The sequence below is a fragment of the Strix aluco genome, chromosome 4 (assembly GCF_031877795.1).
Source record: "Strix aluco isolate bStrAlu1 chromosome 4, bStrAlu1.hap1, whole genome shotgun sequence".
NCBI lineage: Eukaryota > Metazoa > Chordata > Aves > Strigiformes > Strigidae > Strix > Strix aluco.
The window spans coordinates 67187505-67205805 of NC_133934.1; the positions used below are offsets into that span (position 1 = coordinate 67187505).

General features: G+C 43.9%; 3 protein-coding genes across 3 annotated transcripts in view; 2 read left to right on the forward strand and 1 right to left on the reverse strand.

Annotated features, from left to right (window-relative positions):
* WRN (WRN RecQ like helicase) overlaps nucleotides 1-8747 on the forward strand; it is a 47670-nt gene extending 38923 nt beyond the window's left edge. Inside the window, 7 exon segments of the mRNA XM_074823442.1 lie at nucleotides 545-670; nucleotides 2405-2567; nucleotides 3629-3843; nucleotides 5236-5307; nucleotides 5868-6005; nucleotides 8562-8616; nucleotides 8619-8747. Of these exon segments, the coding sequence (XP_074679543.1) occupies nucleotides 545-670; nucleotides 2405-2567; nucleotides 3629-3843; nucleotides 5236-5307; nucleotides 5868-6005; nucleotides 8562-8616; nucleotides 8619-8680 (831 nt within the window). The 3' untranslated portion in view covers nucleotides 8681-8747.
* A 212-nt stretch (nucleotides 8748-8959) lies between these two features.
* Nucleotides 8960-18301, forward strand: part of GTF2E2 (general transcription factor IIE subunit 2) — a 28869-nt gene continuing 19527 nt past the window's right edge. Inside the window, exons 1-2 of the mRNA XM_074823443.1 lie at nucleotides 8960-9066; nucleotides 9790-9956. Of these exons, the coding sequence (XP_074679544.1) occupies nucleotides 9794-9956 (163 nt within the window). The 5' untranslated portion in view covers nucleotides 8960-9066; nucleotides 9790-9793. The remainder of the gene's footprint in view (nucleotides 9067-9789; nucleotides 9957-18301) is intronic.
* On the reverse strand, nucleotides 12100-14967 carry SMIM18 (small integral membrane protein 18). The gene is made up of 2 exons (XM_074821478.1): nucleotides 14209-14967; nucleotides 12100-14120 (listed from the first exon to the last, which is right to left on the reverse strand). The coding sequence occupies exon 1, from the start codon at nucleotides 14933-14935 to the stop codon at nucleotides 14642-14644; it is 294 nt and encodes a 97-aa protein (XP_074677579.1). The 5' UTR covers nucleotides 14936-14967; the 3' UTR covers nucleotides 12100-14120; nucleotides 14209-14641.

Below are 18301 nucleotides of genomic sequence, written 5' to 3' on the forward strand. Positions count from 1 at the left end.
AGGTAGAGCAGCAATAATACTTCTCTGTAATGCTTCAGAATATGCTGTGGAGTCTTCTGCTTCACAGAAAACTATCACAATCTAGGAATGGGGACCAACAGCATTCTTGATTTGGTGTTGGTTTTTAAGAAATCTGTGTTGAGCAAAATATTAAAACAAATAGAGGAGTTTCCCATACTAAGCAGCAGGCTGAATACCACAGTTTTTGTTCTGGTGGAGTAGTTTTAGCAACACCGAAGAAGTTGTGTTGACCTGGACACTGTTCTTCTGGTTTGGTTTGTGGGTTTTGTTTTTTTTTTTTTTTTTTTTTTTTGCAAGTCCCTTTGACAATCCCATGCTGCTTTTAGGATGGGGAATATGTGGGTGCCTGTCTGGATTCCCTGGGTTTTTTTGTGGAACATGGACTTGGTGTCAAAACCAACCCCTCCATAGAGATGAACGAGTCCATTTATGTTACTCTTTCAAATAACTTCGGATAATGGGAGGATGATCTATTGGTTGTCACTGGGATACAATTCTTCTAAATCCTCTTTATCTCACTTAGACTGACACATTCCCCACATCTGGAACTAAAGATCAGAAAGAAGACTCTCCCTGGAAGTGTAATAGAGTCCTCTCTCCCTCAGAGCATGTCACATATGTCCTGTTTCAAGAGAAAAATCTCTCTGTGGTAAGGTCCCTTTTTCAAAACTAACAGCAGGGATGCTTTGTCTAGAGGGAGGCAGATTTGTAGGTTCTCTTAAATCCTCTGCCCAGTGATGGGGTAGGTTTCCTTTAAAACACTGAGGCAATATCTTTCCTGGCAAATGGTAGCTCATCTAACTTATCTTTATGGACTGGTAAAAGTATGAAAAATTTGGCTTGCTTTGAGGTAGGGTATAGTGAGATAAGATCCAGCTGCCTACTAGTCACGCTGCCTGCACAGCTTGGCAGGGCATCAGGCAGAATTGTTGCTGTTACTTCATTGGCCTGTTTCAGTACAGTTGTGCAGTGTGCTTTTCTATTGCTGGTGTTAGTTCTGCCTGTTTCTGTATGTTTGTCTTTACACAGTAGTAAGAGCATATAGGAAAAACTTCCTGATCCAGTAGCCTGCTGGTAAGGACACCAAGCATGGGGCTGTATATAGGCAGATCTTTAAGGTGAATAACCATCGGGATAAATGTCACTACACTGTTCTTGGTTTAGGTAGCAAATCCCTATTCCTTTCCCTATGCCATATCAATGCGTAAGACTTGCATGTCAAGAAACAAAGCTCATGGAAAGATTCAGTGCAGAACTGAAAAGTGCTAAGTATTATTGTGGCTTTCTAGTTCAGATCTTCGAAAGCTGTGTTCCCTGTTAAGGAACAAAAGTTGAGGACAAGTTACCTGACACATGTAAGTTGAAGTGCTACAGGGCATGTGACTAAACTGGCATCAGGCCATGTGCCCTGTGAGGATGAGCCTCATGAGTTGGTGTAGTTTTATTTATTGCTTTTTAATTCTACAGTAGGAAACAGAAGCTGCTTTGAATTTTGCTTTGCCCCTCCCAAGAGTATGGGTAGACCTTGTTAGATAGTCCCTAACTTAAAAGTGTACCTAAGGACTGGTAATGGGTAACTTGATGCTTTGTATCACTAATCCTGCTGATTATATGCACAGTATGTGTATTGTCTGGGGAGAAATGGATAGAAGGTTGAAACCTGTTCTTTCAAGGAAGAAAAATAACCAGTTTGAAATCTCTCCTTGAAAAGTACAGGTTTAGGTAGATAGAATTTGAGATGTTTTTCTTCAAGGCAAATGTTTTGAGAGAAGAATTCATCTAACATGTGAAAATGAGGGGGAATTTTTTTGCCACTGTTACCCATGTTCTGCGTAGATTTAATCAAATGGGCTGCTGGAAGGTCAGGTGCATCACAGCAGCTTAGCAGGAGACATCTGAAGCTTTGACACGGAAATCTTCTGAAGTAGGAGCTGGGCTGATACTCTGAGTTAACTGAAAGGCAAGAGCATCTGTTTCCTTTGTGGTGGAAATTGCTGGGATTCAGCTGCCACAGGGTGGAAAGGGGGTGGTAGTGAGTGTTGTGCCACAAGGGATGTGAGCTATAAGCAGGCTGTAGTGAGCCTTTGAGGTGGCCGCACAGCACCCTTCCTGTATAGAACCTCTCTTCATCTGAAGTAAGTTCAAGGTGAGCTGTTGCACTTGAGTGGAGAAGTAGTAGCTTCAAGAGAAAAAGGCTCTTTACAAGCTGGAAAGAAATGAGAACTATTAAGAGTAACAAACCATTTCGGGGAGCTGCTTGGCACTGCTACGTGCCAGTATCCCTTGACTGCTTTTGGGGAATGGGAGGTTGCCAGGTTTTGAGTTTTCAGTTGTATTTCAGACACTTCTACCATCTTGGTTCCTTCTGCTTTTGTTTCCCTAGAGGACTATAAGTGAGACCAGATCTCTGCCTCTTTCGGAGGTTGGCACTCACCTGTTCCAGGCAATGAAAGCTGGCTACCCTGTCAACCTGGAGCGAGCAGGTTTGACTCCTGAAGTTAAACAGATAATTTCCGATGTTATCCGTAATCCTCCCATTGACTCGGGTGAGCATTGCAGCTTGTATCTGAAGCTTCTCATGACAGTGGCATACAGATCAAGGGAATGAAAAACTGACAGCTCAGCTGCTTGTTTAGGTAGAACCCATAGTTTCTGGAAGGCCTATGGCTGTGGCAAGGAGCGCGTAGCAATGCCAGGGTCATTGCTTTCTTCTCAAGGTTAAGTTGTAAAATAAGGCAAGGCAATCATGATTTTATTAAAGAGCAAAAGAGGGTAACCCTTTACAGATCCTTTCACTCAATTGTATGGCTGTTGAAAAGATTCAGGCGGCATTCTTAAATCTGTATTTCCTCAAGTGTTTTTGGGGGAAAAAAAGAAAAAATCTTCTTGTAAATACTGGCATCTACAGAACATATGCTGAATAAGAGTCATAGAATTTCCCCAGTGCAACTTCTCTGCAAGATATTTGTGTATGACCAGGAGGCTGAGAAGTGCAGGAAAACCACTTCCTTTTAACACTGTCATCTGGTGCCATGGGCTAGTTGAGAGGCTGAAGACAATCATGTACTGACTTGTGGTTCTGAGACTGAGTGACTTAAAGTTCAGTCTTGTCCTAGTAGTTTAATTTCTTAGGTTGGCAGAGTTCAACTTGCTAGCTTTAATTACTCTTGTCCTACTGTGGAATAACGCATCTTTTCAGCAGTAGTTACTGGCTCAACGAGACTCTCAGATAACTCTCTTGACTTTAGTGCCACACTGGAATGGAGAACTGTCATGGCACTACATTTAAGAAAGCAGAGAGGCTTTTCAGCCTGAGGAAGGGTTGATAGGACACGCAAGTTAGAGGCGGGTGATGCTGATGCTTTAGACTAAATTTGAGCGTGGTAAGTTTGTGAGCACGAATGATGTGGGGATTTATTGCGTGAGCTCATGATCTATTTTCTTAAGAGTCAAACTCATATATTGTCTTACTTTTTTAGTCTTCTCCATGCCTTGATCTATTCTGTGCTTTAATGAGGGACAACTGATGTGTTTTACAACATAAGAAAACTGAATAAGGGGCAAGAGGATTAAAAAACTAATATTGTATTTATATTTTTTTTCCAAGACACCACTGAAATACAAGCTATTAGAAAACTTGTTCCTGCAAATATCGAACTGTATCTCATCAGGATGACTATTGCATTACTGGAGAAAGAGGATAGAACTAAGTCTCGGGATGGCTCAGGTGTCAAAAGGATGTTGGTGTGGTCAGATGGGCAGCAAGAAAAAATAAGAACAAATGAAGCAAGCAAGAAAGATACCATGTGGAGTAAAACAAAGGTTAGTAAAAGAAGGTATAAAACTGTTGTTGTGAAAATAATGTTTTCTCTTTGTAGCAACAGACTAAAAGCCCTTCTAAGTTGTTGCTTAGTGTCTCAACTTCACAGTCCCCCTTTACCTCATCTTTGACTAGAACTGCCTCACTCTGAAGTGCTTCACTCTGCTCAGAGCAGAACTAGAGGGTTCCTCTTGCCAAGTACTGACACAGGAAGAGGGATGCCCTGTGCAGCCTAACTGTGATCTGTTGAACGTGTCACCCAGGTTGGTCTGTTCCCACATGGGACTGTCAGCTTATCTCTGCCATAGTAAATCCTGGACATGCAGCTCAGGAAGATCAGGCACATGATGGTCCACCACTGTAGACCGTCACAACTGCAGCTTAATAGTGGCCTTGGAGAGGAGGGATGAACACTTCCTGCTGTTGTTCTGCCCTTCGGGATGTGGATGCAAAAGGTCCCCTGTAAAATCCCAGATTGACAGTAGCTGGGGCAGCAGAGAAAAAAAACTGAAATTCCAACTTCTCCCCAGAATGAAAACCTCGAGTAAGCTGGCAAAGCATAGCCACAAAGTCCATGTTCTGCCCTTGCATCATTTCTGTGCATTGGTATCTGATCACCAACCTGATATGGGAAAAGTGATTCTCTTAGTGTGCAGAAAGCTCTAAGATAGCAGGGAAGTTGAGTGTGTGAAAAAGCCAGAGGCAATGCCTGCCAGAAATGTGTCCCGAGTCTTTCATGGGTTCCTCTGTTGCTGAACTGCTGGGCGTAGCCATGATAACAAGGAAAGTATCATGCTGTAAGTCTGACTCACTGGGGAGAAATCTCAGGAAATAAGGAGCTCTTTGTTGCTGTTTGAGAAAGGCCAAGCTAGTCTTTTGAGCCCTTGGAAAGGCGACCCTGTGCTGAGTGGCTCCTGGTGGGAATAATAAAAACAAATTCCACTCTAAATCTTTCCGCTGCCTGTGCTGGAACTTTGTCTGTTCCTTACAGGATTTGGGGTTGACTTCTTGAACTCTGGCTCAAGCCTTGCCATTTTGCCAAACTGAATGTTTCTTGCATCCCTGAGTGGTGTTTTGTTCCTACAATATCTGTGTCTGAGCCTTCTTTTTCCTGAAGTTGACCTCCTGGCAGTTCAACTGTGTGAGCTCTAATTACACTTTTTCTGCTACTGTTAGCTGCTGGAGCTAATAACAGGAATGACATGCTATTAGAAATCAAATTAATATTGTATAAATGAGTAGACTGCAATCCAAAAGCTAATCCAGATAGTCTTTATTTACTTCTCCTTCAGAAAGTATCCTGGTTCTAATAATTCCCTGTAGCAAACAGCTTTTAAATCTGCTAATGAATGTTCTTGGATTTTAACAACCTTATATTACCGCTGCTTTTACAGGGTAATTTGATCAATCCGATGTTGAAGGAAGGAGCAGAGAAAACCCATCTGCAGGTGCTGCCTTCAGCTTTGGTAAACAGATGTCTTACTGTAATAAAGCATGCAGTAGACTTGCCATTAGTGATGCTCTCAGTAAGAGGTGTGTAGTTAATCCAAAAAATGACAGCTTGGCTCTTCCAACCTATGACCAGCAGGCATTATATAGAAGTTAGAACTTAATATCTTTGTGTCTACTATGCAATTTTTAACTGACACCTTTGCTGTAAAAACGCATTTGAAAACACAGCACTTGGGAGTTGGAAGCAAGCATTTCAAGTTCTCAGAGCGAAGGGGATGGAGGAAGTAGTCTTCTCCACTACAAATTAAAATGCGCAAGTAGAAGTTCCAGTTCCCTTGTTTTTGAATGGATGTACTTCACTTGCTCTAATTTTATTGTGGTGAAATGGATAAGAAATGGCTAGTGATATCATTAAGCAGTGGTGTTGGAAGTCTGTCAGTTACAGACTCATTAATGTACAAAAAAAAACCCCACCTCCAAAGTGAAGCCTTTGTGTTGAATCTGGTTTGTGCAGACTTAAGTTTTAATGCTGTGATAGACATAACAGCTGTCTTCTTTACTGTCATATGGAAAGGATGTGCAGAGAGTAGATGACAGCCAGCCAGGTAGCAGAGCAGCAGCAGGCCGCCTGAAGCCCGTCACGCTGGCCTCCTGGAATCAGCCTGCCCTCAATCCCGATGAGGAGGAACTGTTTGCTGACTCTCAGCCAAAGGTGAGACTGCCTATAGCTCTGCCAGGAACAGAGCCCAGACCTGATGATCTGGGTGTTGATCTTTAATGAACTGGAATCCCAGCTTCTGTCTGGGTTCTTTACTGTGCCAGAAACCTTGGCCTGGATTGCCAGCCAACTTCTTCTGTTAATATCCTTGATATAGTGACAACATGCTGCTTTTATTGCCCTTGCTGTGCCCGAATATACCTCTCCACAGCATCAGCCTGCTACAGAAATTTTTTTCCCCAGTACATCTTGTCAGCCATCTAGTGGCAAATGCTTTCAACACTTTAAGAGGACAGTTGGCTCCCTTTCCTCTTTCAGGTATAGGGTTGAGTGGTATTGTCTGCTGATCACATCAAGGATTTTTGCACAGGTGTTTATATAAACACAAGTTGTATGGGCATACATACAGTGTTTTTTCTAAAGGGAGCTTGTGTGGCTCTGACCAGCATGACTTGCTGTACAGCTTGCTTCAGTTTAAAACTGGATATTGATGTAAGTGCAAAACGTGATATAGACAAATCATTATTTATCTGGTTCGTATTAGGTAGGTATAAATCCTAAATAACACAGCAGCTATCTTATTTGAAACACTAAACACATTATAACATTAGCTTTTTGATTGCTGGTGATAGCTTCAGAGAACTCCAGAACATCAATTCCAAGTCAAGCCCCTTCGTTGTGACACAGGAACAAAGCACAATCTGTGTAATGGTCTCTGCACCCTTCCTCCTTCACCCGGGCTTGGGCTGGGAGTCGTGGTGTTGTGCACACACACCTGTTGATGCAAGCACTGGAGCAGCCTCTCTCCTGACTATAGATCAGACTTCCTGATGTGTTTCCCAAGGGCAGCTTTCTGCTTCACAGTCTTGAAATGAACATCCAACAGACACTGGTCTTCAATTATTTAGAAACTGGTGGCTAAAGGATGAGGAGAAACCCATTTATCATAGAATAGAATCACAGAATGGTTTGGGTTGGAAGGGACCTTAAAGATCATCCGGTTCCAACCCCCCTGCCATGGGCAGGGACACCTTCCACTAGACCAGGTTTCTCAAAGCCCCGTTCAACCTGGCCTTGAACACTTCCAGGGAGGGGGCAGCCACAGCTTCTCTGGGCAACCTGTGCCAGTGTCTCACCACCCTCACAGGAAAGAATTTCTTCCTTATATCTAATCTAAATCTACCCTCTTTCAGTTTAAAACTGTTACCCCTCATCCATTCCCTACACCCCCTGATAAGGAGCCCCTCCCCATCTTTCCTGCAGGCCCCCTTTCAGTACTGAAAGGCCGCTATAAGGTCTCCCTGGAGCCTTCTCTTCTCCAGGCTGAACAACCCCAACTCTCTCAGCCTGTCCTCATAAGGGAGGTGCTCCAGCCCCTGATCATCTTTGTGGCCTCCTCTGGACCCGCTCAAGCAGGTCCATGTCCTTCTGTTGGGGGCCCCAGAGCTGGACACAGGACTGCAGGTGGGGTCTCACGAGAGTGGAGTAGAGGGGGAGAATCCCCTCCCTTGACCTGCTGGCCACACTTCTCTTGATGCAGCCCAGGACATGGTTGGCTTTCTGGGCTGCAGGTGCACATTGCTGGCTCATAGTTTTCCATCCACTACTACCCCCCAAGTCCTTCTCCGCAGGGCTGCTCTTAATGCACTCATGGCCCAGCCTGTATTTGTGCTGGGACTGCCTCAACCCACATGCAGGACCTTGTACTTGGCCTTGTTGAACTTCATGGGGTTCACACAGGCCCACCTCTCCAGCCTGTCCAGGTCCCTCTGGATGGCATCCCTTCCCTCCAGTGTGTCGACCGCACCACACAGCTTGGCAAACTTGCTGAAGGTGCACTCAGTCCTGCTCGCTATTATTCCCTAGGTGTAAGCTCTTGCAGTAATTTATGGCTTTGTGTTGCTATAGCATCTCTTCCAACCCCAGTGCAAGAGATGCACCTAGCAGTCATGGAGAGCACTGTGTGTTCAGACTCTCCTTGGGGGACAAAAGCCTGCAGAGCTCATGCTCCTTGTGAGGAAATGGAGGGAAGAAAAGGTGCTTTGCATGGTTGGTGACAGGCACCCACTGCTGTGTTTGTGGGTTTCAGTTCCTCTTCTCAAGTTGTAATTGGGGGAGGTGGTAGGTACTGCTGATATACTGTCAGTTTGGGGCATCCACTTTTATTCCCTGTCTGGGGCTGTATTTTTTCACAGGTCACACCAACGAGCTGCAGTTCTTTTATTTGAGGTCTGAGAGTTGGAGTTAGGCTTTTTTGGGTTTGTTTTTTAAAGGCAATTCCTGAAGGTCAGTGCAGCATTTCCAGGGTGTACCAGCATGCTTGTGTGTCAGGTCAAACGTTTCCCAGTCTTGGTTCTTCCCACTGCTCTAGTTGGATTCTTAGTCCCTCAATTACTTACACAAGGTGTTGCATTTAAGGGAGACAAAACCTTCCATTAGTAACGCAAACAGTTCATGTCTCTTGATGAGCATAATTTTGGGAAGTAGAGCTGTGTAAATTAGTCAGCCTCTACCTACTTGCCTTTTTCACATTTGTTTTATTTTTTCCAGAGCTTCCAGCCCCCTGGTAAGAGAAAGGTGCCCGAATGGTTTGGAACAGCCACCGATACAGTTCTACCTGTAACCCAGATGAAGAAAGCCAAAGCAGGGACCAGAAAAGGGATTTTTAGTTGAAAACAGGAAGGAAGATTTATTTTTCTTACCTTCCTTTTCCTTATAAAAATCTTTATGTACAGATTCCTCTTTCTGATGTCATTACTATTCCTTTCTTGTCCCTCCTATCTTCCTTGCTTAAGGGGTGAGGGACAGGGTCCTGGCAGCGCTTTTCACTGTACAACATTTGTTGTTTAAAAAATAAACCAGTCACGCCGTTTTGCAGAGGGCTTCAGTACCCGCTGGCTCCAGCCGTTAAGGGCAACAGGCCGGCGCCTCGCCATGGCAACGGCGCGCCCACTTCCGGGGCGGGGCGGCGGCGCGGGGGCTGCCGGGAAGGCGGCATGGCCCAATAGGCGGGGGGCGGCGGTGCTTGGCCTGCGCCTCGCGCTCCGGCAGGCGGGTAAGCGGGGGGCGCGCGGGGCCCTGAGGTGGGGGAGGGCAATGGCGGGCAGGGCCCAGCCCCCTCCCCGCTGTGGGACAGGCGCTGGGGAGGGCTGGGGGCGCTCTCCGGCCTTGGGAGGGAGTCGGCTTGCCCAGGCCCCTGCCCGTCCGGTGTGGGACAGGCGCTGGGGAGGGATGGGGGACGTTCTCCAGCATTGGGGGGGGGGGGGGCGGCAGCTTCCCCAGGACCCCGCCCGCCGCCGGCGGTTCGCCCTGTCCTCCTCTGCCGTGGGTGTCGGTAAACGGGGCAGTGAGGGGCGGCGGGGGCACTCTCGGGCTCGTTTCCGGGCGGGCAGTCGCCTTGCTGCCAAAGTTTCCCTTCGTGTAGGTGACTTGAAAGTTCCTCGTGAACGGCGGGTGCCTTTGAGACGGGCGTTTGGTCTCGGTGGGCGCTGAGACTGGGTGTGGAGTCCGCAGACTTCCCTAGCCGGTTTCCCACATTGATGAGGGTTTGGGGTCCGGTTCAGCAATCACATTATCTACCTACAGCTTCTTCCTTGGGGTTCAGGTTGTGTCCTGACACTTTAAATCCCCACCTAAGTCAGTTCCTTAAAGTCCATGTGCAGGAAGAGAAGGATACAAACAAGAAATAAAAAACTTCATAAACCGATATCTCTACTCCTAAATATCTTGTTGATTCTAATATTTATTCTGGCCTTTTTCCTCTTACTTCTCGTAACAGAATTATGGATCCAAGCTTATTGAGAGAGCGAGAGCTATTCAAAAAGCGTGCCCTCTCCACACCAGCAGTAGAAAAACGTCCAGCGCCATCTTCTGACTCCTCCTCTTCCAAAAAGAAGAAAGCAAAGGTAGAACAAGGTGGCTCGTCAAGCTCAAAACAAAACACAGGTTGGTGCAAGTCTCCTGTTCAACAGCTATTTGGTATTTTCTACTGTCTGCCTCTAAGCTGTGGCTTATTAGTATGAATCAATCTATCTGTGCATTTTGCTGTTGACTCTTGTCATTCTTTCTCTTAAGTTGTCATTTTTTGTTAACAATTCTCTTGCACGATGGGAAGAACCTTTTACAGGTCAGGCCTCATCCAATGACTTGTTTGTTGTTACTCGGAGGAATTGCTACTGCTAAAATTTTATATGAAGCTGAGCTTTGATCTGTGGATTTTGGTGCTTGCTGGACCCAGAGGACAAGCAGTAACAGTGGTCTCATTCTTTTGGTCTCCTCTGTCTTTTTGGCAAGAGAGCGCCTAAAAATTTTAACTGTAAGTTGTAGGCTATCCATCTATGAGATGGATTTTGTAACTTGCGTCTTGTCTGGCTAGCGTATTGTGATTAGCAGTTGTTCTTGTTTTACTTGGGAGCTGCTCTTTGTTCATGCACACCAGGGCTTCCTTAGGTTTCTGTCTGCTTCAGTCAGGAGTTTTGTCATTTCTCTGGGATGGTGATGCTGATAATGCATCTCTCAATATCAAATAAGCAGCACCAAAATAGTGGGAGCAAATGCAAAGTGCAGAGGATTTGTGTGCATGCAGCATCATGCTCTGTATTTGCTTCCACTGTGCAAGGCACATAGCTTGGGGGGGCCTTTTCAGTTTTGTGAAAGCACTGACAGTTCCCCGATGCACCCTAAATGTCAAATCAAATGTCAGGAGTTACTAAAACACAAAATACCCTGTTGTGCAAATTCATTGTATTGTATTTTGAATACCATGTGTGGCGCTCTTCTAAACTCCAAAAGAAACAATAGAGTTAAAAACAACAGAAAAGAACACCAAGGACGATGGGAGGAGTGGAGCATCTTCTGTCTGAGGAGAAGAGTAGGGAGTTTGTGTATGTATCTCCAGCTTCTCAGGGTACCAAATGAAGTTATCAGTCAGGCATTTTAAAATAAATCAAGGGAGGCCAGGTTTCCATCAGTCCCTTTGCCACACTCTCCTCTCCAAATAAAATAAAATTCTATGTGGAATATCTTAAACTGCATATCCTGAGTGAGGGAGGTTTGCTGGGAAAGAGGGATAGGGAGGCAGGAAGAGGGCAGACAGTTCAAATGAGAGTCTGATCTGGAGGACTTGAGTAGCCATGTGGCCAAGCAGCAGAGCAGATAAAGTGTAGTTTCTTTTCTGTGCGTTTGTGGTCTGGGTATTTCATTAAGTGCTTTTGCAGCTGTCAAATGATTAGCTTACGCAAATAGGAATGTGTAGCTGTGAGGAAATATGCTTTATCTTTTACGCTGCTGTCTTCGTTCCAGACAGTATCAGAAAAGTTTTGGGGTTTCTCTAACATGTTTATGCAGAATGAGTTTAGTCTCCCTTCATTTTCCCCTGGAGAGTATTTACTCACTACTGCGGAACCAGTAAGGGTGGAAGAAAAATAATGGAGAGCGAGTGGACCAACTTCTTTCCTCTTGTTCTTAGGAATTGGCTCAGAACAAGGGTTCAGGCTGGCAAGCGACTGAATGGGTTGAGCAGCCACAAGCAGCACAAGTTGCCCTGTGATGCTGCAGAGTCAAAGCCCTTTGCCTCAAAACGCGCTTTTTACTTCAATCACCGGATTGTTAGGTGCCTGTCAAGATATGCGTGTGTCAGAGATGGGTCTTGGGGAGGCGGAGTAAAAACCTGGTCTTGAAGAAATCCCTGTCCCACCCATCCCGAAGAAATGAAAATTAAGATGATCAGTCCTAGTTTTGCTGTATAGCGACCACAAAGACGATAAATAATATCACAGTGATTGTGTGTTGGCATTGATAGTTCCTGGGTGTGTAGCACCTGCAGGTTCTCCTCTTTCTGTGATTTTTATGGCTCAGAGAACCTGCCCTTCTCACTTTTCTGGGGAGGAGAGGCATTGAGATCATGCTAATCTTCAAATGACTGCATAGCTAAATGTGGCCTGTGTGTGAAGATGTATTGTAAGCTTTTCAGTGAGAATAGTTATTAGTATAGTTATTTGAAGTCATTGTTCAAACAAGTTATTTGAAAAAATTTGTTTGCTCAGTTCAGAATAGTAATTGGAAAATAAATGAAATAGATCATATCATATCTGTTTATTTCTTTTTATTAATGAATAGTAAGTTGTGGCTAAGGTCTTAGTCTTTATCTGAAGACCTTAGTCTTGATGGTCTTAGCCAACAGTAATCAAGAGCTGAACCTCCAGGAGCTGTTTCACAACTTAGTCTACATGTGGGAAAGAGTCACCCTGAGGCTCTAGGGCTGTGCAAGGGAAGATCTTTGTCTTCTGTTCCTTGTGCAGACACCCAGCTTCCTTTTTAGATCTGTGAAATAAATAGCTGGAGTGAGTCCCGAGATTTTTCGTTGTGTGTGCTTCTCAGGAAGGCATAAGGACATGAAGCCAGTGTGGTAGAGGCTAGCCTTGGTTACTTCCTGCACACTGCCTTCTTGTGTGCGTCCACGATGAGTGTTTTGTAGGAACACTGCAAGTGGCCAGCAGTCCTACTGCTGTTTGGAGCGTTTGCTTTCAGGAAAGAGGCAGGTTAGTTAATTCAGTGCGTCACGACGGCTACTCTTGCCTCTGTTGAGCAGGACACCAGTCTTTCAGGGCTTGATACTGTCAAATGCAGCAGAAGGTAGAGGCGTCTACTCAGTGTCCCTGACAGTGGGGGGCACTATCATCACTAATGTTATCTTCATCATATGTCTTGGTGTGAATGCCAAGTTGTCTTGTACCTGGGGCGTCAAATTCCATTAATTGTGCTTATAATTTGATTTTTAGCTAAAAACATCTTCATGTGGGACTGGTACTGACGTAACTTCACTGTAACAAGTGTATCTGAGATGAATGGTTGCAGCGGTAGTTGCGTTCTTTTGCCATTGCAGAAGGCAGATTGCTTCTCCGGGTGAATCACTGGACTAGCTGTGCTGGTTAGTAGTGGCCTGGGTGTCTTGTGACTCCTCACCAACCAGGGAAGAGCACGAGTCAAATTAGCAAGTCTTTCGTTGTGTCCAGATCTTCTGGAGCTTAGGCATACTGATCTGATACAGGGAGTTTATGTATTAAAAAAAAAAAAAAAAAAAAAAAAAAAAAGAGATAATTACAGATACTGGCCATAACAGAAAGGTATTTCTGACATGGATAGACTCCGAGATCAGTGTTGTAGCTTACTTGTCCGTTTGGCCATTAGGTGGGTTTTATTTCCCTAATGATAGGAATATTGTTTGGGTTTTATATAGTTAAATATCTTGTCCCACATGTAGCTTTGGTCTGGGATGTTTCTCGCTGGCTTGCTTCTCTGCGTTCAGGAGTGTGAAAGACTTACCCAGCATTACTGATGACCATGCTGTTGGACAACATTATTACAGTTGTAATTTGTAACTGTGAAACTTCTATGGTTTTAAAAACCATAGTCACAACACAGCTCCAGAAGAAAAATATTCTGGTGAGCTAGAGGTCTGAGTGTTACACGGTCTGGTCAGTTTGTGAGAAGGCTATGAGTGTGAACTCTCTGGGATGCATCGTCAGGCTGGTGAAGGAAGCTGAGATTCTCTTATGCAAAATGAAGTTACTTCTCACTGTGCATCCATCCGGCCGTCTGTAGTGCAGGGCTTATCTTGGTGTGGCCTCTTTTGTGAAGCATGTCGACACCTGAAAGCTGCATGCAGGCTGGGCAAAATCACTGTCATTGGTGTGAGAGGTCTGCAACCCATCTGCTTGTGTTGCTTGGCAAGAACTTGGTCAGCTCCAGTTCAGCTTTGAAAACTTAAGATGATATATCCAGCATGTCTGACTCCCTGTAGTGTTGTTACCATAGAGGCAGCAGCCTTGAGCAGAAAAATGTCCTTGTTTCTTCTAGAACATAGTACCACTGCAGTATGCTTTTGTGGAAATAGTCAGATATTCTTAAGGTAGTGCATTAGACACGTCTCAATACCCAGAAGTTATTAAACAGGTTGAATATGAAGGGGAGAGCAGCCCCCTGGAACTGGAGAAGGGGTCAGATTGTACCACAGAAGGTTAGAAAAGACCGTTTTAAGGATACATTTCATGTGGACTTACTTTTGTCCCACCACCCTCTCTTCTGAAAGTGAGAAACCTGTAATAAGAGCTGCCGAAGGCAAGAATTCACATAAGCCTCTCCTGTCTCATGGGATCTCTTGCCATTCAACCCTTCTATCTCGTACAGTTTTTCTCACCCCTTGTATGTCTTTCCTGTGTCTGTGTGGTTGACCTCAGTGGGAGGACACTGCTGTGTCTTTGCCCTGTGTATGATCAGATTGTTGAGCATTTTTATAAATGTTTTCTCCAGTTAAGCAACATAATTTTATGTATGTTAGGCAACATTTGTTCTTTCAGGTAGACAAAGATCTATGCTAGTAACTCAATGTAAACAACAAAAGTTCATTTAAAAACAAAAATCTTTTCTTCTCCCATAACATTGCAACAGATCATGGTTCTGCTAAGCCTTTGCCAATTATTCAAGTTCACATCCAGAGATAAAATGATAACTGTTGCTGTTATATTTAAGTCCAAAAGAAAAAAAAAAGCATGTGACTTGCTCATTTGTAAGGTACAAGAGGCTTCATTCAAGGTGTTAAACGTTCTTCAAATGCTGATGCACAGTCCTTACTACACCACCTCTGTTTCATGCTTTCTGAAGCTGTTCATCATTGCTCTAACAGGATTGGGTTCGTTCTCCAAGTCTTTCACAGTTTTGTTTTTCACACAGCAGCAACAGTCTAGCAGTTCATAGAGGAAAGCCAACACCACCAGAGAAACTACTGTAAAGATGAATATGATCAGAATAATAAAGCAGGCAGTGTTCCAGTTATCATGGAAAGGGTAAATTTTTTGCACTTGAAAGCCCAGATACTGGGAAATGGATGTAGTCTCATTCCAGTGCGTGGTGTTGAGGGTTGCCATTCTTGAAGAGTCGTCTTAGCGTGCTCACTGTCACTGATATGGGGGCTGAAACAGAAAAACAAAGCTGTTGAGGACTCTATTGATCAAGAACATGCTGTGATTTTTATCCCAAACTGTAAGAACTTAAGCTCAGACTAAGTGCTCACACCTCCTACAAGCATGGGTTGTTGCATACACGTATTTACTCACAAAAGTATCAAACTCCAAATGTACAACTTCGTGATTTGTCTGGAACATTTGTTTCAGTGATGACTGATCCATGCATGCATCATGTAGTGTAAATTACTCTGGAATGAGAGAGCTTTGCTTCTTTATTTCAAGTATATACAAAGACAAAAAGATTACAAAGATAATTTTCAAGGTATGCAGTGTTTTAAACAACCTGTGCATCGTTAGTCTTGAGGTTGGTACTTGCATGGTGTGAAAGCCCTCAGTGCTCTTTTGGCATTTTTAGAAAAACAGTACATCTGTGTACCACCCTCCCATACCTGAGTGATTAGAAGAACTTACTACATATTAATGTCATTGGAGTTTGCTTCCTTGTTTGTTGGGGTTTTTTTCCCCTATTTGGGAGAAAGAAATAAATCACTCCTTACAAAAATGTATAAATCATAATTATTTTGGAGAATGTTTCCAAAGAATGGGACTGAACTTTTGGTTCTTCTAGTACAAAATAACAATCCTGGTTCCTTAAAACCCATTATTTTACAATTGCCTATTAGCACAGACTTGTTAACCCTGCAAAATGGTTTTGACTTCAGAAGGCCAGGTTTGCTGACGTGTTCATTTCCCTGCTCTTCCACTGTTGAGTAGCAGTTTGTGCTCAAGAAATCCCAGCTGCTTCATTCCACTGCCTGAACGGCATTGAGCGCATTTGGAAATCTCAGCCCGTTTGTGGTGTCATGGTCATTAGGATGGGTAAAAAGGAAAACCCAACTCTTTCTGAGGAGTTCTGATTTCTTATTTTTAACTGCATTTTCTGCTTAACTGCTAGGAAAGGAATGTCGTTTTTGGTCCAATACTGTCTGTTTGTACCCAGCTGAAGAAAAGACTGCTTTGTGGTGTGGGGGAGAGATGAAGCAAGGAGTTGGCTGCCTTTTGCACAAATGGTGTTGCTGTCAAGACGTGCTGTTTCAGAAAGGCCATTGCTTTAAAGTGTGAAAGTAGGCTGTGCCTCAGCAATTTCTGTAGTATATCTAGAACAAAAAAGCAGTTTTGTCTGTCTCTGAATTTCTCTGTGAATTATGGATAAGTAGGCAGATGCGGTGTTTGGCAATAACATCTTTACAGTTATGTGTCTCTCTTTCCCCCGGTTTCCTTCTTTCCCTGGCTTTGCTTCCCAAAACTGAGGGAATGTACGGTACTTTTGGTATATAGTCTAATGCAGTAAAATATGTCCAAGGAGCCACACCAACTTCTGATTACTTGTCGTAGCATACTGTAGGACACCCTAATAACCTTTGAATCCTTCAGGTAATTTAAAACTGGGTGTGGGAGAAGATCGAGTCTGATCTCCATACTCCCTTGAGGAAACAGCAAGGAGCTTTTAGGTGAAACGTGGTGGCGAGTAGCACTGGCAGGCCAGCCTGTGCCCCACATGTAAGCCTGTTGGTGAGCATGTGCCGGCTAAGGGACAGCTTGCAAAATGTGCTTTTGTCTTCTGGGGTGCCCCAGACGATGTGGGATTATGGAAGGGGAAGAGAGAGACAAGATGGTAACTTTGTAGAAACCTGGAGTCTTATTTCCATGGCTCAATGAAAGATTTTTTGCTTTGAACATAAAGCAAAAAGTGAAAACCTAACTATGTTAATTACAAAATGGTCCTGGCTACCCCACATTTGGTTTAATTTCATACACTAATCAAAGCTACAGAATGAAGGGGTAACACTGATGTTTTGTTTGTTAAACTGTGCTCACAGGTAACGCTTTAATGAACCTTGCATGTCCCAGAAATAATTCTGCAATCAACCTGTTTAGACAGTGAAAACTACAAAATGCCTGAATAAATGGGAAGTGACAAAGGCAAAGTGTGATGGTATCTACTAAACCAGATTACTTAAAGCAGTCTAAGCTACTGTCATTATTTTTTGTGTCATTATTAAAAAAAAGTATATTGTGAAAACCAGGATGATGCAGCCAAACCTGCTTGCCGTTTATGTCTTATTTTTACTGTTCAAATATTATACATTTTGTTCTTTATCCTTGTGTCTTTGATGGATTTAAAGTGAAATGGAACAGCTTTGTTGTTGGGAAGATACCTGACGTTAGCACCTGATACAGACAGTTATTGGAGCAGTTGCAGTAACTTACTGTTTTGTCTGTTGAATCTGTAACTGAATCCACAAATTTGTAATTGAGTACACAAAGTATGACTGAGATGGGCAGGATTCATTAAACTGTTCTGCTTTTTTTTTTTCTTAAACAAAAGTTTACAGAGCAAATCCAAGCTAAAAATACTCCTGAGTTGAGTTGGGTCCTGGCTTTGAGAGCGTGGCTTACTTTGGTCATGGTCTAGGAAGGAAACTCAGCTGACCTGTTTTATGGAGCTAAAAGTCAGAAGGGTTTTTGAAGGGGTTGTCTGAAGACTTATTTGAAAATGGGGGGAGGGGAGGCGGGGAGAGATGAATAAAAGGATTTTTAGTCCCCTTTGAGGTGCAATTAAAACAAGCAGTATTTAAATGTGTATTTTAAATGGCAAGAGAATATCCTCGGGAAAGAAAGGACTTTTGGCTTGAACTTTTTAAACAGATTTCCAAGACCAAGGATTTTGTTGGAATCTGTTACACATAAGTTTGCCCACTCTGTAATCACCAGGCACAAAAATTAACTGTTTCTGCTGATGCAAAATTTAGTATTTTAGTCACTGCTAAAAGTGATCAAGAACTGGGGCCGATGAAGAGGCTGGGCATGTTTACATTGCATAGCCAGGACACTTTGCTGGCACAGCTCTCTGCCAAGGTGGTAGCTCTGTTCCCAAGAGCGAGAGGAGCATCTTTGGCGCTCCATGGCTCCCCAGGCAGGAGTCCCTGCTGCTCAGCTGCCAGCACAGTGCAGCAGCCGACTCCTTCCCACTCCACAGCCACCATTAGGGCAGCGGTTTGCACAGCGTAGAGAAGCTTGTCTTTACGCAGGGAGGTGGTATTTAATGCCTGTGCCAGAGGTGGTTCGTGCTTCTTGAGGACTACGATGATGATCTCCTTAGATTTGAATGAGGCAAGGCAGATAAATATCAGCTACTCGTTGCTGTAATTAGTAAAATACAAGCCTGAAGTAGCCATTGCCAAGCCTTCAGAATTAACATATCACTAGTAAGGTTAGCGTCTTTGAAAGCTGTCAAAAATGATGTGGTTTCATGCAGTTTTACCT

Bases quoted from the DNA above. Each gene is read 5' to 3' on its own strand.
- SMIM18 (XM_074821478.1), bottom strand. From the start codon at position 14,935: ATGGCAACCCTCAACACCACGCACTGGAATGAGACTACATCCATTTCC.